This window comes from Orcinus orca, chromosome 12 (assembly GCF_937001465.1).
Source record: "Orcinus orca chromosome 12, mOrcOrc1.1, whole genome shotgun sequence".
Taxonomy (NCBI): Eukaryota; Metazoa; Chordata; class Mammalia; order Artiodactyla; family Delphinidae; genus Orcinus; species Orcinus orca.
The window spans coordinates 33,453,394-33,475,794 of record NC_064570.1 but is presented as its reverse complement, the minus strand read 5'-3'; the positions used below and the strand labels follow the sequence as shown (position 1 = coordinate 33,475,794).

Sequence of the window (22,401 nt, the reverse complement as noted above, 5' to 3'; positions counted from 1 at the left end):
TACACCCAAATACAGTAAAACATCAGAATTATGTAAATATTTTGAAAAGCTCAGAGTGACTACAAGTGGTATGTGTGCAGATATAATGAATATAAAGCAACGTATTCCATACAAAGAAACTCTGTAATAAATTTAGTTACTTGGATCATAATAATTTTTTTGGATCAGGAAAAAGTTTTTTCAAGCATTATACCACCTACTTTGATAACCTATTATGTATGCTATGTTTCAGCTACATTTTAATTAACTGATCAGGCATTTTAGTTAGCAATCTAACACATTACATTTTTTCCCATTTAAAACAATAGGAAATTGACTCCTTGTTATTTAACATTCTCACATAGAATATCTACTTTTTGGAAACAGACTTTTGACATTAAGTGGAGATGTCTATGAACCAAGGGATGACCTATTATGTGCAAGGGAAAAGACAGAAAGTTTGTCTTAAAGGAAAAAATAAGTATAATTGTTTTAGAACGTTGAAAGAAATTAGTCCAGGTAAAACTTCAGTGGATATAAGAAACTGTAACAAGTTTGCAGAGGAAAATTTATTTATTTTGGAGTATTTTTGAAGTATAACACCTGCAAATAATGTGTCCTGAAAAGAGGCGACGAACTGTGTAGAAAACTTTGGCTCAGTTTTGACAGGCTTTTTTGTAATTTTTTCTTAGCTTTTACTGCCAAACATCACATTAATGCCAGACTAGAATTATGTTTTCTTTCTGTTAAAATAATAAATTGATCTTAGCAATTTCAATCTCCTCTTAAAAAGAGGCTGTAAAAATTATTCCCAACTTTCTGTGTAATTTGAGCAGAAATTCTGTACCTCTGCAGATAAATTCTTTTGTGCATTAAGCTGATTTTATTATGGTTTTGATTTTTAAAAACAAACACACAACTTCATTACTTCTAGAAGAGTTTTCTTATAATGACATTATATTCTATTTTATTTTTAAATACTAAATATTAATAGAAATTAATATAATTACTATGGTAATAAATATTACTATGAGTAATATTAAAATATTGATATTATTCTTTGTTCTCAGACACCTATGCTACTATCTTAGTCAAGTGACTAACCTCCTGCAATAAATCGTTTGATTCTGCCTGCATAATAAGACCCTAAATTCAGAAAAATAAAAATTTCAAAAAGCCTTTCCTCATAAACTGTGAAGTTTCCTACGGGGCTTTGGACAACCACAAAGATTTGTCCCTTAACTTATGAGACCACAGAAACTAAAAATAATTGTTTGGTATGCTCCATATATTTCAACCACCTTTTTTTGTTGTTGTTTTTAACAAGAATTATCTTTGGAGGGTATTTACGATCATAAGGGGGAACTGTTAAACAAGTTCCAAAACTTGCAACTAGGCAAAAGAATGACTACATATCCTTCACCCAAGAATTAGCTGATTCTTTAATTGTATGTACCTTTGTCTAAGTCACTATTCATTATTGATTAAGACATTTCATAAATCTGTGAGAGAAGATGTTAATTTGCAGAAAGCTCATGGCAATACAAACTTAAACAAGAAAAATACAAATAAATTTTGTCTAGTAGAGTGGCAAATGATTTCTGTTTGGTAGTAAAGATAACCTCAAAGGTTTCAAATGTATTGCCCTGCTAGACATTAATTTATTTAGTATAAAATTAGGAATCTTACTTCTGCATTCTTTCTTTCAGTGACTATAAATGCTTCCCTTGTTCCTATAATCTTTTGAACCAGCCTTACTATATTGCTGGTTCCTGAACTGATGAATTAAACATATCTTTAGCATGTGTTCATTTACATTATATAATACTTCAGTCATTTTTAGGTTTTGAGTTTTTATAAACTATGTTGACTTATTTCTTCTATGTCATAAGAAAAAAGATAATATAAAAACTCTCAATAGTAACAATTGCGGTTAGAAAACAAATTTACTAAGGCGGGAAGATTTCCCATTTCTCAAGTTTCAGATACAGTAAATGCTTTGAAATCAAGGAAAAACTCACACTAGGCTGACAAGCGTTAGAGAATATCATGCTGCTATAATAACTGCTTTATTTGTTCACTCTTCTAAATATCACAGCTTCTGAATACTACTACCTATATATCTCTCCTACTATATCTGCATTAGATAGTTTTGTAATGGGCACCATTGTTTACCTCCCCAGTATCCTCCCGTCCTTACTCCATTACAACCTGGCTAGCCACATGTACCAGGAGAAACCGGCATTAACTTCAACCTCAGCTCCAATTAGGGGAGGAGGACAGGCTTTATAGTATCAGCCAATCATGTCTTATTCTGCTCATCACTGATTGGTTTAGGCATAGATATAGGACATAATTTTGGCCAGTGGGACAAGAAGAGAAATCTGTTGATGAGTACCTCAGAAAAGTTCTTTACGTTGATTAAAAAAATAAAAACAGACATAAGGAAGAGACAACCTCTTTTTCTTCATGTCTGAAATTAATACCTAGAATAGCTGCAGATCTTATACCCATGAGGGGAGCTAGCCTGAGGTTAAAAGATAACCTTAAGAGTAGAGGAGCAGAGAGACAAAAGAACCTGGAACCTTGAGGACATCACTGAACCACTTAATTAGACAATCCTGGACCTCCTGTTATGTGAAAGCAGCTTTCCTTATTTATGGTTTAAAGACATTTTGAGTTGGGCTTTCCATTATTTGGAGCTGGAGAAAGCATGACAGATTAACTTTTGCGATACTTCCAAGTCAGCCCTGAAGCTTTTTTTTCTGTATTCTCTAAAGAAGGAGCTGTACTCCAATCTGTTTACATAGAGTTCAAAATTGAGATCTTTCTCCTATATTTCTACATACTTGGATTCCCAATCTTGAGAAACCTCTGGAAACTTATTTGACCTCTAGGAACCTCAGTTCCCTCATCTATAGCAAGCATTAATACATACCTGAAAGGGCTTTTATGAGAATTAAGTGAAATGTCATAGGAATGGATAGAATTGGTCAGAAAAGCATTTTTTTTTAAATTATCTATTAAGTCTAACCTAGCTTGGATAAAAATCACACACTCAAAACATAATTTTTAAATAGCCAGATTTGCCATTCTACTTTTCTATTTAATTCACCAACTATTTCAGAATTGGGGAAGGGAGGGAGGTACAGAAATATATAATTGACCTTATGAAATTTGTGGAACTGTCCTATTTAATTTTATTCTCATAAACAACAAGAAGCAAGTCAGCATATCTTTTTATTGTCCCGAGGTGAAGATTTCATGATGCTGCTGGCATTTTAAGTTGTCACGTGCTCTAAATATATAAAACATTCATTTTTGTTGAGAAATATTTCTCAATCAATAATTTCCTCTCTGAAGTAGGGGGAAGAGGTCTGTCAACATACCACCATACTCTCAACATACATAAGGTTGGAAAACTGACAATCTTCCAAGATTTCCAAAGTATCTTTTTATGTAATGATAAATATATATGCATAGCTCTATATTTTTCACAATGTTAACTATATGAGAAAATTAACGTCACATATTTTAAAATAATCTCTAATTTAATCACTTAGATTTCATTGCTTTTTTGCATAATTATTTCCCCTGTTATTCTTCTTGTGTTTGAAGACAAAGCTTTTAAGCTAAGAGTGTCTAAGAGAGTTCTTTAGTCATCATGAGGCAAGTTTATTTTTAGAGAGGAAAGTATAAGGTCGTAACTGTACTTTCAGTCACACTCCCCCCAAGGAAAAGTAATTTTGTTTCCTTGGGCCATGTATTGATTTTATTTTAAGGCATGTTAAAGGTGACTGCATAGTCTTTGAGATTACTCTGTATTCTTAGCCCTAATTCATTTAGGAGGTTGGAAGTTCTCTAGCACTGACACCAATATTAATTTCTTTTCTTCCTTTTTTTTTTTTTTTTTTTTTAAATACTGGCCTGTTTTCTTCCCCTGAGATATATCGGGACATATCTAACCTAGATACATTTCATACTTGAAATAACAGGAAAATATTCCTGTCTCAGCATGCCATTTCTGTCCACTGTAATTTGGATATTCTTCATGCTGCATTTATGTCCACAAGGGTAATAGTACTTACATTAAAAACTGGACCTCATGAAGTAACTCACCCTTCACGTAGTCCTTTACAGCCTTTCACTCTCTGACCCTGCACTGCCTCCAACTCCCACCGTTTTTAATAAGCAACTTAAATGTGGTAAACTGTCTTCTCTGTGCCGAGGGCAAAAGCACCAACAGACACATGATGACATGGTTTTGGAAGAGCACATGGAAATAAGCCCATAATTCTAGTCCTAAAATACCCCATTGCAAAAAAAAGTCTTAAGATTATTTTCAAACCCTAACCTTTAGTCTGAGTTCTTTAGTCCAAAAATCTTTCTTCTACCATACATGCTCTAATGAGACAGCAGATAATATATGTGTTTCAAAAAGTTTGCTTACACAGCCACGCAAGCAAGTATTCATCAACTAACTAAAAATAACATACAGGTAAATCAAAAAAAGGACAAAGCATCTCACTAGGGGGTGAGAATGTCACAGAGGAAACCCTGAAGCTCGGCAGAAATTCCAAACAACAGTAACTCTCAGATCTCATTTCATATGATGATTAAGACACAATCATTTAAAGCTTTTAAATTTTGGAAAGAAATAGTATTTTAAATGAAGTAGTAGGAAATCATTCTAGATTAAAGCTAATATATAGCTGACTTTATACAGGATTTAGAGATCTTAGACCAAGTCAAGGAAATTTATCAGCCACACTACAACTATGAAGCAGGAGGGCACTGTGGCAAGAGTAACTGTGATGTTAGACAAACAGACCTAACTTCAAACTCTGCCCCTCGGTTGCTTTCACCTAGTTATTTACTCTACTTATGTCTAAAACGTCACTAATTTTGTAGGGTTCATGTGAGGATTAAAAATATATCTCATGCTCCTGGTATAGTAAAACCCAGTAAACTACCAGTAAGTCACAGGTAATGGTAGCAAGTACCCTCATTTCAGAGATGCTTATCTCAAAGTGTTTGGTGTGCATCTAACCATTGTTTGCAAAATGTCTCTTGGAGCCTTACTTCTGTAAGTATTTTTCAGAGAAGCCATCTTGATGGAGCTGGAAGGTAGAGAGGAAACGGGTAGAGGAGGGAGGTAGGAAGTACAAAGCAAGCAGGTTCTGGAACCAGTGGCTCCTTGTCATCAATTTTACATATTTGAGTGCTGAGAAGTATTGCTTTCAAAAAAAGAACTCTACCAGGGCTTCGCTAGTGGCGCAGTGGTTGAGAGTCCACCTGCCGATGCAGGGGATGCAGGTTCATGCCCCGGTCCGGGAAGATCCCATATGCCACGGAGCAGCTGGGCCCGTGAGTCATGGCCGCTGGGCCTGCGCATCCGGAGCCTGTGCTCCGCGGCGGGAGAGGCCACAGCAGTGAGGGGCCCGCGTAACGCAAAAAAAAAAAAAATAGTAGAGACAAATGACAACAAAAACACGGTTCAAAAACGATGGGATGCAGCAAAAGCAGTTCTAAGAGGGAAGCTTATAGCAATACAAGCCTACCTCAAGAAACAAGAAAAATCCCAAATAAACAATCTAACCTTACACCTAAAGGAACTAGAGAAAGAGGAGCAAAAAACACCCAACGTCAGTGAAGGAAAGAAATCATAAAAATCAGAGCAGAAATAAATGAAATAGAAACAAAGAAAACAATAGCAAAGATCAATAAAACTAAAAGCTGGTTCTTTCAGAAGATAAACAAAATTGATAAAATGTTAGCGGGACTCGTCAAGAAAAAGAGGGAGAGGACTCAAAACAATAAATTTAGAAATGAAAGAACAGAAGTTACAACGGACACCGCAAATACAAAGCATCATAATAGACTACTACCAGCAACTCCATGCCAATAAAATGGACAACCTGGAAGAAATGGACAAATTATTAGAAAGGTATAACCTTCCAAGACTGAATCAGGAAGAAATAGAAAATATGAACAGACCAATCACAGGTAATGAAATTGAAACTGTAATTAAAAATCTTCCAACAAACACAAGTCCAGGACCAGATGGCTTCACAGGTGAATTCTATCAAACATTTAGAGAAGAGCTAACACCCATCCTTCTCAAACTCTTCCAAAAAAATTTCAGAGGAAGGAACACTCCCAAATTCATTCTATGAGGCCACCATCACCCTGATTCCAAAACCAGACAAAGATACTACAAAAAAAGAAACTTACAGATCAATATCACTGAGGAATATAGAGGCAAAAATCCTCAACAAAATACTAGCAAACAGTATCCAACAACACATTAAAAGGAACATACAACATGACAAAGTGGGATTTATCCCAGGAATGCAAGGATTCTTCAATATGCACATATCAATCAGTGTGATACAGCATATTAACAAATTGAAGAATAAAAACTATATGATCATCTCCATAGATACAGAAAAAGCTTTTGACAAAATTCAACACCACTTATGATAAAAACTCTGCATAAAGTGGGCATAGAGGGAACTTACCTCAACATCATAAAGGCCACATACAACAAACGCACAGCAAACATCATTCTCAAGAGTGAAAAACTGAAAGCATTTCCTCTAAGATCAGGAACAAATCAAGGACGTCCACTCTCACCACTCTTATTCAACATAATTTTGGAAGTCCTAACCACGCAATCAGAAAAGAAAAAGAAATAAATGGAATACAAATTGGAAAAGAAGACCTAAAACTCTCACTGTTTGCAGATGACATGATACTATACATAGAGAATCCTAAAGATGCCACCGAAAATTATTAGAGATAATCAATCAATTTGGTAAAGTTGCTGGATACAAAATTAATGCACAGAAATCTCTTGCATTCTTATACACTAACAATGAAAGATCAGAAAGAGAAATTAAGGAAACAATCCTATTAACCATCACAACAAAAAAGAATAAAATACCTAGGAATAAACCTATCTAAGGAGGTAAAAGACCTGTACTCAGAAAACTATAAGACACTGATGAAAGAAATCAAAGATAACACAAACAGATGGAGAGATATACCATGTTCTTGGATGGGAGGAATCAATATTGTGAAAATGACTATACTACTCCAAACAATCTACAGATTCAATGCAATCCCTATCAAATTACGAATGGCATTTTTTACAGAACTAGAATGAAAAATCTTAAAATTTCTATGAAGACACAAAAGACCCTGAATAGCCAAAGCAGTCTTGAGGGGAAGAAACGGAGCTGGAGGAATCAGACTCCCTGACTTCAGACTATACTACAAAGTAACAGCAATTAAGACAATATGGTACTGGCACAAAAACAGAAATATAGATCAATGGAACAGGACAGAAAGCCCAGAGATAAACCCATGCACCTATGGTCAACTAATCTATGACAAAGGAGGCAAGCATATACAATGGAGAAGACAGTCTCTTAAATAAGTGGTGCTGGGAAAACTGGACAGCTACATGTAAAAGAATGAAATTAGAATGCTCTCTAACACCATACACAAAAATAAACTCAAAATGGATTAAAGACCTAAATGTAAGACCAGATTCTATAAAACCCTAAGATGAAAACATAGGAAGAACACTCTTTGACATACATCACAGCAAGATCTTTTTTTGACCCACCACCTAGATTAATGGAAATAAAAACAAACAAAAAAAACAAATAGGACCTAATGAAACTTAGAAGCTTTTGTACAGCAAAGGAAACCATAAACAAGACGAAAAGACAACTCTCAGAATGGGCGAAAATTTTTTCAAACAAATCAACGGACAAAGGATTAATCTCCAAAATATATAAACAGCTCATGCAGCTCAACATTAAAAAACAAACAACCCAATCCAAAAATGGGCAGAAGATCTATATAGACATTTCTCCAAAGAAGACATATAGATAGCCAAGAGGCACATGAAAAGCTGCTCAACATCACTAATTATTAGAGAAATGCAAATCAAAACTACAATGAGGTATCACCTCACACCAGTTAGAATGGGCATCATCAGAAAATCTACAAACAACAAATGCTGGAGAGGGTGTAGAGAAAAGGGAACCCTCTTGCACTGTTGGTGAGAATGTAAATTGATACAGCCACTATGGAGAACAGTATGGAGGTCCCTTAAAAGACTAAAAGCAGAATTACAATATGACCCAGCAATCACAGTACTGGGCATATACCCAGAGAAAACCATAATTCAAAAAGACACATGCACCCCAATGTTCACTGCAGCACTATTTACAATAGCGAAGTCATGTAAGCAACCTAAATGCCCATTGACAGATGAATGGGTACAGTAGATGTGGTACATATACACAATGGTGTATTACTCAGCCATAAAAAGGAAGGAATTCGGGTCATTTGTAGAGATGTGGATGGACCTAGGGACTGCCATACAGAGTGAAGTAAGTCAGAAAGAGAAAAATAAATATCGTATATTAAAACATATATGTGGAGTCTAGAAAAATGGTACAGATGAACTGTTTGCAAGGCAGAAATAGAGACAAATATGTCGAGAACAAACGTATGGACACCAAAAGGGGAAAGTGGGAAGATGGGGGGGGGATGAATTGGGAGATTGGGATTGACATATATACACTAATATGTATAAAATAACTAATAATAACCTGCTGTATAAAAAAATTAAAGTAAAAAATATAAATAAAAATCAATTAAACAAAAAAGAAACACATGCCTTATTATCAATTGTCTACAAGAGGGTAATGGAAATATTAGGCAAGGTGATCCACTCATTTTAATGAGTGACTAAGGTTCCCAGAGAGACAGACTATAGGTTAGAAATGGTAAGATAACAAAAAAACTCCCTTGAAATTTCTTAGATATATTAAAATATGATACACTGGATACTAATATTATTTAGTAAATTTTGCCTAAGTCTTGTCTTAGAAAGCTAAGAGACTATTATCATTACATAGAAAAACTTAGCTGAAATTCTGTTAGTTATATATGTTATCATATAAATCAAATATTTTATTCAATTTTCACTATATAACACTCTCAGAAGAAAGCCAGGCACAAAATCATGAGACCCATGCATGCTCACTATCGAGTACAAAACACATTTAGTTTCTCCAAACAGATATTGAAGAAACAAGCCTTATTTTAACAACGTGGCTAATAATTTATGTTTAAACGCTGGGATAAAAATAAAAGAAAGAAAAAAAGGATACACAGTTCTAAAAATAATATGTAAATATAAAGGCACATTTCATTTCTTATCGTTCTCAGTGTAATGCCATTTGCTCTCTAAATTTTAGTTTGAGGATTTGATAAGGGGGCAAAATTGAGATCTAGTAGGGCCTTAAACTACTGAATCACACCTCACTAAGCTTTACAACAAAGGAGGAATGGTTTCTTACTTCAATCTTCAGATTAATTTAATGACAAAGGCCTTTTAGTTACAGAGATAGACACATAGATACATAGACAGAAAGAATGTCTATTCTATTCCATTTTACAGATGGAACTCTGTATAGTGATTTACATTATTATCAGTGAAAGGTACCAAATTCAAGGTAGGATACAATGTAGCGTAATTTTATGCTGTCAAATGGGTACTCTAGAGACTCTAAAATTCAATTAGTCATTTTACAAAAACCTGTTAAAAAGTAAAAGCAGTTATAATTAGACTTGAAGATAAATGTATTGAGATGTCAATCATGATCTCTATGCTCAGATCTAGGTCAGAACATGCAGTAAAATTATCCAATGAATTTGTTGCATGATGTCACAAGTATAAAGGAACAACTGACAAACAAGGTCATGAACACAGATATATTTGAGATAGAAGAACAATTTCCAGTTCCCTGAAACGTTTCTCATTCTCTATGGATTTGATTTTTATAGACTAGACTTTTGAAGAGTAGACGATTGAGATTCATTTGACTAGCAAAAGACAAAAGAAAGAGATACTAAAAGGGAGCTCCTTCTTTAGTATTAATAACATTTAAAATTATATCCAAAATAAACAGGTGAAATCATTTATAAAGGCAAAGCTAAATATTAGTAAGTATGTGAAGGTCTTCTAACTACATTAAAATCTGAGCTGAATATAATATTGAGAAATGAAGTATTTTTTCTTATTCAACTAATTTTTTAGCAAGAGAAAGACCATTTTTGTTCAACCCTTGACCAAAATATTTAAACCACATTATATAAGTTGACAATTTTCCTAAGTAAAATGAAATAGTGCCTTAGGAAATCAAAGATGAAAAATATGATTTATGTTCATGAGGGCATTATAGTTTAGTGGAAAGAAGGAGGTATTTTTTAAAGTACTATAGGGCTTCCCTGGTGCCACAGTGGTTGAGAATCTGCCTGCTAATGCAGGGGACATGGGTTCGAGCCCTGGTCTGGGAGGATCCCACATGCCGCGGAGCAACTAGGTCCGTGAGCCACAACTACTGAGCCTGCGCGTCTGGAGCCTGTGCTCCGCAACAAGAGAGACCGCGATAGTGAGAGGCCTGCACACCGCGATGAAGAGTGGCCCCCACTTGCCACAACTAGAGAAAGCCCTTGCACAGAAACGAAGACCCAACACAGCAAAAATAAATTAATTAATAAACTCCTACCCCCAACATCTTCTTAAAAAAAAAAAAGTACTATAATAGCAATTAAAATACGTATCAAGTACAGTGGGGAGCATATCTGAATGTGAAGATAGAAGAAATATTATATAAAAGCTCCATGCCGGGCTTCCCTGGTGGCGCAGTGGTTGAGAGTCCGCCTGCCGATGCAGGGGACGCGGGTTCGTGCCCCGGTCCGGGAAGATCCCACATGCCGCGGAGCGGCTAGGCCCGTGAGCCATGGCCGCTGAGCCTGCGTGTCCGGAGCCTGTGCTCCGCAACGGGAGAGGCCACAGCAGTGAGAAGCCCGCATACCTCAAAAAAAAGAAAAAAACAAAAACAAAAAAAAAGCTCCATGCCAACCAGGAAAATCTTCCCAAAGCAGATGGAACTTAAGTAGACATAGTAAGAATGGATAGGAGTTTGGTGAGTGGTAAGTGAACAGAGAATTGTCTCAACAGAGGGAAGAGAACATACAAAGGCACAGAGATGTCAAAGATCATATTATCTTTGAATGTGGGGGGTCCAGGTTGGTGAGAAAAAAGGAGTTTGAGCCCATCTGAGGTATCCTATTATATATCTTTCATTCTAATCTATAACATTTTTTAATTCTTAGCCTAGTTTCCCCAAAGTATCCTTGTGAGCATTCGTTTTATTTACTCTGTTTTTTGCCATTTTCTATTAACATATAAGATACCTAGAGGAAAGTACACAGCTCATAATTGTACAGCTCAATGATTTTCAGTTTGAGTACACCTGTGAAAACACCATCCAGATCAAGAAAGACTGTATTACCAGCATCCAGAAGCCCCCTTCATGCCACCTTCCAAGCACTAACCATCCCCAACCCCTGCCAGCCCTTCCTGGAGGTAAATAATACCCTGACTTCTAACATCATCAATTTGCTTTGCTTGGTTTTGAAATTTACATAAATGAAATACAGTACATTATCCTTTTGTGTTTCTTTCACTCAAGATTATGTGTGTGAAATTCATCCATATCATATATGGCAACAGTTTGTTCATTTACACTGCAGTGTAATATTCCATTATGTGACTAATCACCATTTATTTATTCATTGCACTGTGGACAGACATTTCGATTGTTTTCAGTTTGGGACTATTTTGGATACTGATGCTGTAAATACCCTTGTACATGTCATTTGGAAAACACGTGTACTCAGTTCTGCTGGGCATATACCCCAAAATGGATCTGTTGGGTCATTAGGCTGTACGAAGTGGTTGTACAGATTTATACCTGACTATAGTACAGTATATGAAGAGGTTTACTTTCTCCATACTCTCACCAACACTTAAATTTTGATTTTCATCTTTCTGTTCAATGTGTAGAAGTTTCTCAATGTGGTTTTAATTTGCATTCCTTTGATGACTGAGTTGAGCAGGTGCTCACACCTTCATATGATTTTTGGCCATTAGGATATACTCATTCTTGCATGCTATTTTAAACGTACTTAGCTGGCCTTTCAGCCACCATCATTGTCACCTGACAAAGGCAGTTTTGCTGAAGAACACTTTAAGCAATTATTGACAGCATTGTGTCTTCAAATGAGAAGAAATAATTTTCTTCTTTTCTACCCATCTTCATTCTTTTCTTATTCTTTTCTCTCTCTTTTTTTTAATTAACTAATTAAGTTATTTATTTTTGGCTGCGTTGGGTCTTCATTGTTGGGCTTTCTCTAGTTGCAGAGAGCGGGGACTACTCTTCATTGCGGTGTGCGGGCTTCTCATTGCGGTGGCTTCTCTTGTTGTGGAGCATAGGCTCTAGACACGCAGGCTTCACTAGTTGTGACTTGTGGGCTCTAGAGCACAGGCTCAGTAGTTGTGGCACGTAGGCTTAGTTGCTCCACGGCATGTGGGACCTTCCCAGACCAGGGCTCAAACCCGTGTCCCCTGCATTGGCAGGCAGATTCTTAACCACTGCGCCACCAGGGAAGCCCAATTCTTTTCTTATTCTAATCTATTTATTCACCCTCTCTTTCATCTTCCCGTCTACCTTTTCATTCCAAAAAGATCAATAAACAGAAGTCAATTAACAATGTCCAAGTATTGTAAAGAGAGTTCAATAACAAGTGTGCATCACAGGCCCAGCCTTCTTACTTTCAAGTTGGTAAATGTTTGAGTTCGCTTTTTTTAATAACTGAAAAAAGTAAGCATTAACATTTACTGACTATTTACTTTAAAATAAATTTATCATTCATAAAATTTTAATAAGATAAATCTAAATGTCTCCTTTTTCCCAATTTATGAATAGATAATGTTCAGTGAGCATTTTAAAGGAATATCAGAAGGAAAATGAAAAAAACAGTATAGATTGTAAAAAGAGAACAGTAAAAGAAGAATATATACATGGATGCTTTCTTTCACCTTCTCTGAAAAACAAGCACAAATTATATTTGGTAAAAATAAAGTGGCTGTGACCTTTTTCCCTCCTCTGCATGATTAATTAATTAATGTCCTATTAATTGGAAGATGTGGCTGAATTTCTAACACTTTCATTTTCTGTGCACATCATCTCGTACTGTAACCACCGATTAAGCTGTTCATCAAAGGTGAACCAGCAAGGTCACCTGAGCAGTATCTTTTCAGCTATTCATTACCCATCATCAATAGTAATTAACAATGGTAACATTTCCATAAATCAACATCTTTCTGATTGTTCTCTGATGATAAACAGTCAAAATATGTGCATCCCAGCCTACCCTTTTTACTTTTATATAAAAAATTCAGTCTAAATGTACCACAGAGAAAACTCAGGTGAAATATTACAGGAGTTTCTTTAATTAAAATGTACCAGAGAAATAAGGTTATGTACCTCTGACAGAAAAATACAAACCTACTTACACAACTAAATGAGTCTAAAACAAACAACCCAATCAAAAAATGGGCAGAAGACCTAAATAAACATTTCTCCAAAGAAGACATTCAGATGGCCAGTAGGCACATGAAAAGATGCTCAACACAACTAATTATCAGAGAAATGTAAATCAAAACTACAATGAGGTATCACGTCACATCAGTCAGAATGGCCATCATTAAAAAGTCCACAAACAATAAACACTGGAGTGGATGTGGAGAAAAGGGAACCCTCCTACACTGTTGGTGTGAATGTAAGTTGGTACAGCCACTATGGAGAGCAGCATGGAGGGTCCTTATAAAACTAAAAACAGAATTACCATATGATCCAGCAATCCCGCTCCTGGGCATATATCTGGAGAAAACCATACTTCAAAAAGATAATGCATCCCAATGTTCATAGCAGCACTATTTACAATAGCCAAGACATGGAAGCAACCTAATTGTCCATTGACAGATGAATGGATAAAGAAGATGTGGTATATATGTGTATATATATACACATACACACACACAATGGAATACTACTCGGCCATAAAAAATAATGAAATAATGCCATTTGCAGCAACATGGATGGACCTAGAGATTGTCATACCAAGTGAAGTAAGTCAGACAGAAGAAGACAAATATCATATGACATACTTATATGTGGAATCTAAAAAAAAATGATACAAATGAACTTATTTATAAAACAGAAACAGATTCACAGACTTAGAAAACAAACTTATGGATACCAAAATGGAAAGTCTGGGGGGTAGGGGGGTGAGGGGTGGGATAAGTGACAGTTTAGAATAAAAAGTAGATTTAATTCACCCTATTCTCAAACAGCACATCACAGTGTGGACCAATAAGAAAAATTAGTTATAAAGTGTTTATAATCATGATTAAAATACTGAAAATGTATTTTAAAACTTAAGTTACTAATAATAGGCAATCATCCCATCAATTATGTATGATAATATACTATAATAAAGTGATTACATATTATTAAATACTAACTAATGTATTACATTATTAAATATAATTATATTGTATATTATATATGTGATCATACATAATTATATTCCAGGCTGGTTTATTTCTAAATTTTAGAAAAATAATTCATTCTCTTTAGTATTTTAAAATTCCTGTCTGCATTTTCAATTTCTCAATTTAATAAGTTATTGGTAAACATATATGCACAGAGCTTGGAATTAATTCAAAATTAATATGCAGAATTGAAGGCACAAACATTAGTCTGCTAGTGTATAAAATGGTATGTATATGTTAATATCCTATGTCAGTTAAGAGAAAACACAGTTCAAACTGGCTTAAACAATAAGAAGATGTACTATTTCACAAAACCAAAATTCAAAGGATATAACAAGGTCAAGGTAAAGAAAGTAGGGCTCAGCCCTATTTTTCTACAATCCACTCAAGAAAGATCTCTCCATTTGACAGTTTGGTCTCCAGGCTGCCTCTCCTCAGAGCCACTGGCATGCTCAGGGCCAGTGGAATGAGATAAGCTCTCTCCCTACCATGAAATAAAGATATTTCCCTTCAGTCTGATTAGATCAAATCTTGTGATTTAATAGAATAGGTAGTAAGTGAGCTGAACTCATTTTTAGACTATATGGTTTGTTCTTCATTTTATTTTTTTTTAATTTCTTGGTTTCATTTCCATTTTGCTTTTTTATTGAACAGGGGGGGAAAAAACTAATGTTTCTATTTTTCCAGAGTTAGAGACAATGAAGATACAGTGAACATTCTTGAGGAAAATAGGATTATATAAAGTTATTGAGGGAAAGGCAAAGAATCCATCGAGGGTCTTTGATGGGGTCAATCAGTTTGACCACAATAGTTTATTATAATAATTAAATTATTGTACTATACCTAACATAAGAAAATGCTACTCATTCCAGAGGGATTTTTCCAACACTGGATAAACAGAAGGATTCTCACCTTGTGGCATCTCGGGTGGCAGATAATGAGGTTCTTGAGCACTAACATGAACCCATTCAAAGTCATCATATAGATCCTGGTGGTAATCACAAACTCCCGGACCATCATCAAAAGTACAGCCACCTGAAAGGGGAAAAGAAGAACTACTGTTACATTCTAAACAGTAGAATGTGCTGGAGAAGAAAACATTATACTGAAATGTACAATGTGGTACTCATAAATAATAAATGTACTCCTATTTATCACTATTTTCACTAAATGTTCACATAAAATGAAATTTCTATCCGTATCTTGTGTGAATAAGATAGTGGTTTGAGCCTCAGAAGTAAGGCTGAGATTTTTAGATATGAATAATATTAGAAGATATATGTAATAGTGAGGCTTTCCGGAAATATACAAACCACCTTCAATCTAAATAGTTTTTAACAACTTTAGCAGGGAGAAGGGGAGGAAAGAAAAAAGTGAAAATTGTCTTTCTTTATACAGCAAGTTCAAAAAGGTGAAGTTAATAATTAAATTTACCAAATTTCTTGCCTTAGAAGAACACTTTGAAATCTACTCATAATAGCAAATGATACTTACAGCTTTATGAGGTCTAAAGTGTTTGAGGTCAGTGAAACATGCTTCCATACTTCATTTAGATTGCTTTCACACACAATTACGACTTAAAAGTGGGGAAAACTGAACGAAGCATAAAACCGATCAGATTAGCCTACAATCACTCTCACTACTTCCACTTTATTTAATAACCTCTTTTTTAAAAATGGAGGTAGCCTTTCCCCTTTACATCAGTCATTTTTCCTGGCTTTATTTTCTGGGGTAATTTTATGGCAGAAGTAGAATAATTACTTTTGCTTCTCAGCCTACATATACAGGCACACACAACTCAACATATTTAGTTTATTCAATTCATGAAAATCAGAACTGGCCTATATGTCTAATCTTGAAAGAAAATGGATTAGAACTAATGAAAATTCAGCAGTAGGTTTAATGAGAAAAACCAATAACCTGTCTCCCTTCAAGTAGCTTATTTGTTTAGTTTCCATGGGGATCTTTGTGAAGAAACTCAGTGAATTCTCTGACCAAACAGCAGGCTAGGGGGTGGTAAACTTCAGGCCTGTAAATTCTTCTCTGTAAACAGAGAATTCACTTTCCTCATCAAAAATTTATCAATCTGAATATGAAAAAGTTATATTCCTCACCAATGACAGAGACAAGCCAGCATTACATGCAAAGAAGGCAAAATCAGAAATGTCCAGATGACACTATGGCCCAAAGAACCTTTTTCAAAAGTGGAATATATATATATGGGTATCCTTGAATCACTCTTATGACATCAATCCTTTAAAATAACCAAACTTCAGCAGCTTGAAAGCTTAATGTTGTCTTTTAAATACGCCTAAAACAGCCTTTATATAAATGCTCTCATGAAAAATGATTTATTTTTTAATTTAAAATTAATCAATGAAAAGAGGTTGCTAGGAAATGAATCTTCACATAGCAAGGGGAAAGTTTTTCTCAATATATAATTTGCTCTCACAATCCTAAAATAACTTACTGCTGTGCAACCCATACCTTCAGGGCTTCCACTGCCCTTTGTGAGTGACCTCTGTATATCAATTTAAACTACCAATGGAACCTACATTGGTTCATTTGGAAGACAAACAGCCTTAATTGCTGTCCTTCATAGCCATTGTTAATTTTAGCCTCCAGGATTCTTATTAGCAATAACAACTAGGAAGAGCTATACAAAATAAGTGGGTCAACCCTGTTATTTGCTGCACTTCACTCCCTTAGCAGTCAAGAGTCTTGGGGAAAGTTCCTGGTCGATCTGAGTTGAGTGATAGAAGAATTTTTTAAAGATGACTTTTTATTTTATAATTTACAATAAATTCTAATCTAAGAGGTACAATATATCTATCCACCACATGTGTAACATAGGAATAAATCTTTGGTAAAAGATGTTTATGAATCTTTTTGTAAAGAATTTTGTATTTCAAAGTTAAGGACTAATACAGTGTATCAGACTGGGTATAAAAAATACAAAAAAATACTATTATTGGCCTGATGAATGGGATAGACAGACATGCATGGAAGAATATATATATATTATATATATATATATATATATATATATATATATATATAAAATACAGTATGTTACAAGGGATCATAACAGTATGACCAAAGTCACAAAGAACACAAATGAATTGGCTACCTATACCTGAGTTGGTTTTGGAAGGCTTCACGGAGTTAGGCCTAAAGATGAGTAAGGATGTGCCAGGCCAGAAAGGAAATTGGATTGAAATTAGAAAAAAAGCAAAAGCAAGGGCATAACAAATCTAAAGAAACATGAGATGTTGGAGAGTCTCAAGTAATCTCAAATAATTCTGTGTAATGAGCATGAAAAGTATGTAGGGGACAAAACAGAAACAAAACTAAATATGAAAGATTTTTAGATACTATAAAACATTTAGATTTTATTCTATAATTGTATGAAGCCATTAAAGGATTTTATCCAGGAGTATGACACAATTCAAGCCACATTGATAATAATAATGACAACAACAATAATAACAACAGTTATGTAGAGTTTAAAGAGTAATGGGGGAAAACGGAGGTAGATAATTTGGTTCAACCTTACAACAGATAGCACATAATATAATTTGAGCTAATTTCATTTTGCATAATCCCAGTTTACCATTTAAGGCTCACTAGAAAGCCCTAAAAACAAAGTCTTCTTTAATACATAGTCTTCTATACACATGCTCCTCTGTTCTGACATTTTTATATATATAGTATTATGATCTATTTAAAAGAGAAACAGCAAGGTTCTAATTCATAAATAAAAACATAATTTATGAATTTAAAGTTTCACTGAGCTAGACAAAAGGAGGCAATACTGAAATGGTGCTCAAGAAATGTCCTGAGGCAGAGGGGATGAAAATGAACAAGGAAACACCTTACATTTTCAGTTTTTGTATTTGCTACTGATGACAGGACTACAGGGAGTACAGCAAAACCATTTCAGCAAAACGGGCAACTGCAAGTTCCTTGACCCTTGGAGGAAAATTACTTCTGAAGAGCCATTTCACAGATTGCTAATTCCTCTATGCCAGTCAGTCAGCTAAAGGACAGATCTTTCACTGCAACGGTCTGCTTCCACTATGACAACCCATTTGTGAGGCTTTGCAAGCTGTTCACCTGAAAATAAAAGTCAAGCTAATTTGGACTTGCCTGAATTTCTTTACATTCCTAAGCAACTCAAAGAAAAGACAGGTACTAAGAAACATTAGGTACAAAAAATAGAAGTATTCCTATCCCCAAAATTATATTGCCTAAACATCTAGCATTTAGAGAGATTCTTGAGTGTTTATTTAAACAGACAGCTCTATGAGAGAGTATGGAAATAGAGATTCTTTCTGTGGAATCATAAAAGAATGAATACTAAACTCAAATCCCTTCTGATATCAAACTTTTCAATAAAACCCAGGGTCAGGTTAATTTAGAACAAAGTTGAATTGGAGAAAAATAAAAGGTCAGTAAGGCCCTGGACAACTGTGAACATGTTATGGAGGACATTCTTTTGAAAGCTATTGTACTAGGACCTTCCACATTCTCCCCTCCAAGGCACCTATGCAGTCTTAATTTTCTGATTGAATCTAATAGCAAGAAACACACAGAATTATCTTTCATGGTTCTTTACTATTTGTAAAGAACAAGCTTCATTTAGCTCAAAATACAGATCATTTTTGTTATTATTTTCTTAAAATGATTGGAATATACAGGGTTTTGAAAAGTAAGAGTAAAGTCCTAGACAAAATATGTTGGCAAATGCAATGTCCTTAACACTGTTGTTTTATGACCCTCAAAAATGGGCAAATTACTATTTTCCAATTGTGAATTAAGCTGTGATACACAAATTTGCTCATGTAAGTGATCATCAACTTTGAAATAATCTTTCTTCCATTAAGAACACAATGAAAGATTAATATATGTCACATTAGGACACATGCAATACTGAATTAAACTAACTTTGAATAGATCATCTTTGTCTATGCTAATCAGAACCATAATATAATTTTACTGGTATAAGCCCCAAAACTCATTACAAAGAAGCCGATACATTTCACACAAAAAAATTTAAAAGAACAGACAAGTAACTTATTACTGAATCTCTTAAATGTAATTCCATTCATAATCTGAGTCAATATTGTCTTATCCCAGAAAAGCGGATTTTTACAAAGTGTAAAAATTGATGCTTTTAAATAAAGTTCATATTTCCTCTGAAATCTACTGGGATATCTTAAAATATTTTTTTTTCTTTCAACTTTTGGGAATATTGAAGATACAAAATAAGAATTGACTTATCATAGTCAATGCTTAGAAGTTTACCTCCAGTCTAAGGATAAACAATGCTTGTTCGCAATTTAAGTACTGAAATTCAAATAGGAAAACAAATCCAAGTAGATGCAAAGGACGAATGCCTTTGAGGTCATACGTATGAGTCACTGGTCTTAATGCATCACTCTGGTTCAATAACAAAGAAGATCTAATGAAGAAAAATAAGAAAATTTATGAATAAGAGTTCCTTAAAAGATAACAACTTCAGATCCAGAAAAAAACTCTTTTGCCCTGCTAGTAGTTAAGTAGTAGAAGAAAATATTATTTGAGCCTAGCTCCTCCATAAAGGAAAAGGAACTTGAAACACATGATGGAAATCCAAACCCAACATTTATTGATAGATACAAATGACTCTTAATGATGAGAGAAGAGCTCATTTCAAACACACCCATAAATTATCTAATTGTTCATCTCTAGAGTTCCATTTCTAGCCAAGAATATATGTTTAATACATACAATCCAAGATTATTTAGCTAGTAAGACTTCTATTCAAATTGTCTATGATTTGAAGCAAATGCTATACTCCAATTGACTGAATAATCTTCTTTTAATAAGACTAAATTAACCAGAATAGAAAAATAAGTCCAGTTTTACTCCCCTCCATCTTTGCAGAGAAGCAATATTAACATCTCCTCAACGTCAATTAAGAAGACTTAAGGAATTTTAAGGAACTGGTACATACCACCACTCAGATGGTACAAGAAAGAGACAGCATTTCTAGATGAAGCCTGGAGAGATGGCTAAGCACATATACAGCTTTCCTATTTTATTTCTTTGAGCTTCAATTTCCTTCCCAATAAAATCAAGACAATAATAGCTACAGTACAGTTGTATGAGGATTAGTGATAATGCATGTAAAGCCCCTAACACTCAACAAGTTTTTTTTAACAGCACCTTATTTTTTCATGTTCCTTTCTTAACAGTGTACTCTGTATATATGCTATACAAATGCAAACCTATGCACATATTAAACAGCAAAAGTCGAAGAAAGAAACTTATGGTTTCCATATAGTTTATCCAGAAAGACTAAAGAGAGTTCCCATAAAGACAATATTATCATATTACCATTACAAGTTTTCCCTGAACACTCATCAGATACGCTTTCAATAAGGAAACACCTTACTTTAGATCAAGGTGTCAGCAAACTTCAACTGTAAAAAGCCAATTAATAAATATTTTAGGTTTTGCAGACCATATCATTTCTATCACAACTACATAACTGTTGTCATTGTAGCAAGAAAGCAGCCACAGAGAATACTTAACAAATGGGTATGGCTGTGTTCAAATAAAACTTTTATGGGACTTCACTGGTGGTGCAGTGGTTAAGAATCCGCCTTCCAATGCAAGCGACCTGGGTTCAATCCCTGTTCGGGGAACTAAGATCCACATACTGCAGGGCAACTAAGCCTGCACGCTCTAGAGCCTGTGCACCACAAGGAGAGAGAAGCCTGCGCGATGCAACTAGAGGAGCCCAGGTGCCGCAACGAAAGATCCTGCATGCTGCAATGAAAATCCTATGTGCCGCAACTAAGACCCGATGCAGCCAAATAATAATAAAATTAAATTTAAAAAAAAAACTTTTATTACAAAAACAGGTGGCAAGCTGGATTTAGCCATCAGGCCATAGTTCACCAACCCCTGGGTTAGATCACTCTGATCTTAAGTATCCTTGAAAATTACAGGCAGTACACAGTCTGGTTAAAAGCTTACAAACAAGGGTCTTTGATTTCTGCCTCACCTCCATATGACTTGATTTTCTTTCTCATATATCAAGACGAGTGGCAATAGGCCACAGCCAGGAAACTGAAACTGGAAATGGGGTCTGAATGACAGTTCTACATCTAAAACCACATCAGATTGTCTGGCTGGACAGAGATCTAAATCAGAAAGTGAGAATATGAGAGAGCTTTCAAGGTCCTGTAGTCTGGGCTTCAAGCTTTTCAGACAACAAAGGGAAATATATTTTACACTGTGACCCAGCATACATTGATACATGCATACATGCATGCAAATAGTCAAATATACAGTATGTGTGAACACAAATACACTTATTCACTCAATCATTTATTATCTCCAACTATGGGTCACTTAGTCGGGTGCTCTTTCTATAAGTGAAATAAAATTAAGAGTAATTGCGTGAATCAGGGAAGTACTGGGTTGGCCAAAAAGTTCGTTCAGGTTTTTCCATAACTAACTTTTTGGCCAACCCAATAGATATGAGAAAAAGAAAACAGGATGGCAATCCTCTGTTTCCAATACACACAGCATATGTCCATTGTGGGAGGGTACCCAGAAGACAGACGTAAGCAATCCAAGTCTCTATGCCTAATTTTCAGGTCTCAGGTACAAGCTGAGGTCCAAAAATAAGCCTTTGAGACCTGGGCAGCCCTGACAGTACATATGTGACTTCATCCAACCTCATTATGGAGCTAATGGATGATTACATGCCAAACAGCCATAGAAATGATTTCACAGATGAAAAGAGGTTTATTAAAATGTAGAAGGAACATATTAGTAAAAAGTGCCTCATACTAGAAAAAATTAAAATTTCCCAGAGTTACAGAGCAAGAAAGTGTCAGAGTCAGGATGTGAACCCAGGTACTACATAGGTTCTT

The 22,401-nt window shown here is 35.0% G+C and overlaps 1 protein-coding gene across 8 annotated transcripts in view; it reads right to left on the bottom strand.

The window, feature by feature from the left end:
* Window positions 1-22,401, bottom strand: part of PTPRK (protein tyrosine phosphatase receptor type K) — a 566,839-nt gene that overhangs the window by 421,602 nt on the left and 122,836 nt on the right. For all 8 annotated transcript variants that reach the window (XM_049695646.1, XM_049695648.1, XM_049695650.1 and 5 more), the window contains exon 2: window positions 15,383-15,505. In XM_049695646.1, the coding sequence (XP_049551603.1) occupies window positions 15,383-15,505 (123 nt within the window). The remainder of the gene's footprint in view (window positions 1-15,382; window positions 15,506-22,401) is intronic.